Below are 2,045 nucleotides of genomic sequence, written 5' to 3' on the forward strand. Positions count from 1 at the left end.
TGAAGGTAATTTATAATGCTGTTTAATTTTTACTCACCGTTATACCATTTTACTGCTTTACTGTCATTATTTCAATTTATTCTTCACTTGTTTAATAATAAAGACTGACTTGATTCCAAAGAAACCTCCTACTGATCCTTTGCTGGCCCCGGAGATTCCTCCTTTTACTTATAACTCACTGCTATACTTTTTTAATGATAAATTTATTGTCACAAACACCTCCTAGTTAATTCATTCAAGTTGTATTACTTAATAAAGTCTTTAAATCAATGAAAAACACACAATGGAAGGAAGTACGCAACCCTCTTATCAGTTACACACAGACATATTTCCGTTTGGGCGGGACCGGATGCACCCCTCTTATCAGTTACATACAGACATCCGGTGGGGGGGCGGGACCGGAAATAGCTGTCAAAAATGAGTTTGATGGAATGTATTTGATACTTCTCTCTTCCAAGGTTATCTTTACTTGTTGGTAAAAGTTTAACTCTTGCAATTTCTTGTACTTAGACAAAGTCCAGGCAGAGATAGACAGAGTGATCAGACAGAACCGCCAGCCCACTATGGCAGACAGACCCAACCTGCCCTACACTGACGCTGTCATCCACGAGATCCAGAGGATGGCAAACATTGTTCCTCTCAATGGAGTCAGAATGGCCGCCAAGGACACGACACTGGGTGGTTACTTCATACCCAAGGTGCATTTAGTACACAGTCTTAACAGTATTATCACTTGAACATTTTTGAGGAATGAAAAAGTGTTGTTGCAGCATTGCTTGGTGTCAAACCTCTGGATCCTGTTTTTAGGGTACGTCCGTAATGCCCATTCTGACCTCTGTGCTGTTCGACAAGACTGAATGGGAAACTCCAGACACCTTCAACCCTGGACACTTCCTGGATGCTGAAGGAAGGTTTGTGAAGAGAGAGGCTCTCCTGGCTTTCTCTGCAGGTAAAGCAAAATCCCCTCAATCTTGAACATAACCTGAACCAGAATATAAGTTTTGTCCTAAACTTGGGTGTTTGTCAACTCTTCAGGGAAACGTGTGTGTCTCGGAGAAGGCCTCGCCAAGATGGAGCTGTTCCTGTTTTTGGTCGCTTTACTGCAGAAATTCTCTTTCTTTGTTCCTGATGGAGTTGAGTTGAGTACAGAAGGAGTTACTGGAATCACACGTGTACCACACCCCTTCAAGGTGTGCGCTACGGCTCGCTGACTTAAACGATGGTCGTTCAGACTTGGCCACAGGTAGTTTCTAATGACCATAACGACTGCTATTACAACAACCAGGAGCTATAACGAACTAGCGGTATTGATGATCTTGGCAAACAAACAACCCCACAGAGGTTAAATAGCTAAGTTTCCTTACTAGTCATTTCAGAACTGCCTGTCTTGGATGAGGGACGAAATGTCTACTAGCATCTTCAACCAAGTCCAGTTGCCCTTGATTTAAACCTTCATTGGATCATTATGACCTGGATGACTGAGAACCTTCACAGACTTTATATTAAATGTATTAACAATGGCATTGTTTATAAGATGTTTCCTATTGTCCTTATTATGTCCGTAGTTATGAATGAAAAATTTTGTATAAAGATTTCATAGACATACATCCTTACAGTGTATGTTACTTATAATCAAGCTGTATTGGTTAAGTTTTATTTATAGTTCAGTTATGCTATGTATCAGCTATTACTTAAATAAAGAAACAAAATCATTAGTAAACCATTTCAACACATTTGTTAATGACTAATAAATAATTCATTTAATTTGTGTCACGAACCTGGTTTGTAAAAACACAATATAACATGCATTCATGGCAGTTGACTATTTACAAGCCATTTGAAGAAAATTTGACAACGGCATGCGAAATTCGCACACTTCTACCTCTAGGGGGAGCTACAAGCAAGGTCCAAAGTTTTGCACTTTCAAATTGCTTCAAAGTCCCACATACAAAGGCGGATATCAAAAACCTTATATATATAGTCACATCATATCTTAGCTTTGGAATGGCCGATCAACACCAAATTTGGAGCAGTAATGTGGGACA

The 2,045-nt window shown here is 39.6% G+C and overlaps 2 protein-coding genes across 2 annotated transcripts in view; both read left to right on the plus strand.

The window, feature by feature from the left end:
* LOC123970593 (cytochrome P450 2J4-like) overlaps positions 1-1,677 on the plus strand; it is a 6,332-nt gene extending 4,655 nt beyond the window's left edge. The window contains exons 3-5 of the mRNA XM_046048715.1: positions 511-698; positions 808-949; positions 1,036-1,677. Of these exons, the coding sequence (XP_045904671.1) occupies positions 511-698; positions 808-949; positions 1,036-1,211 (506 nt within the window). The 3' untranslated portion in view covers positions 1,212-1,677. The remainder of the gene's footprint in view (positions 1-510; positions 699-807; positions 950-1,035) is intronic.
* Positions 1-2,045, plus strand: part of LOC123971299 — a 27,065-nt gene that overhangs the window by 16,343 nt on the left and 8,677 nt on the right. Inside the window, exons 9-11 of the mRNA XM_046050016.1 lie at positions 511-698; positions 808-949; positions 1,036-1,190. Of these exons, the coding sequence (XP_045905972.1) occupies positions 511-698; positions 808-949; positions 1,036-1,190 (485 nt within the window). The remainder of the gene's footprint in view (positions 1-510; positions 699-807; positions 950-1,035; positions 1,191-2,045) is intronic.

This window comes from Micropterus dolomieu, linkage group LG05 (assembly GCF_021292245.1).
Source record: "Micropterus dolomieu isolate WLL.071019.BEF.003 ecotype Adirondacks linkage group LG05, ASM2129224v1, whole genome shotgun sequence".
NCBI lineage: Eukaryota > Metazoa > Chordata > Actinopteri > Centrarchiformes > Centrarchidae > Micropterus > Micropterus dolomieu.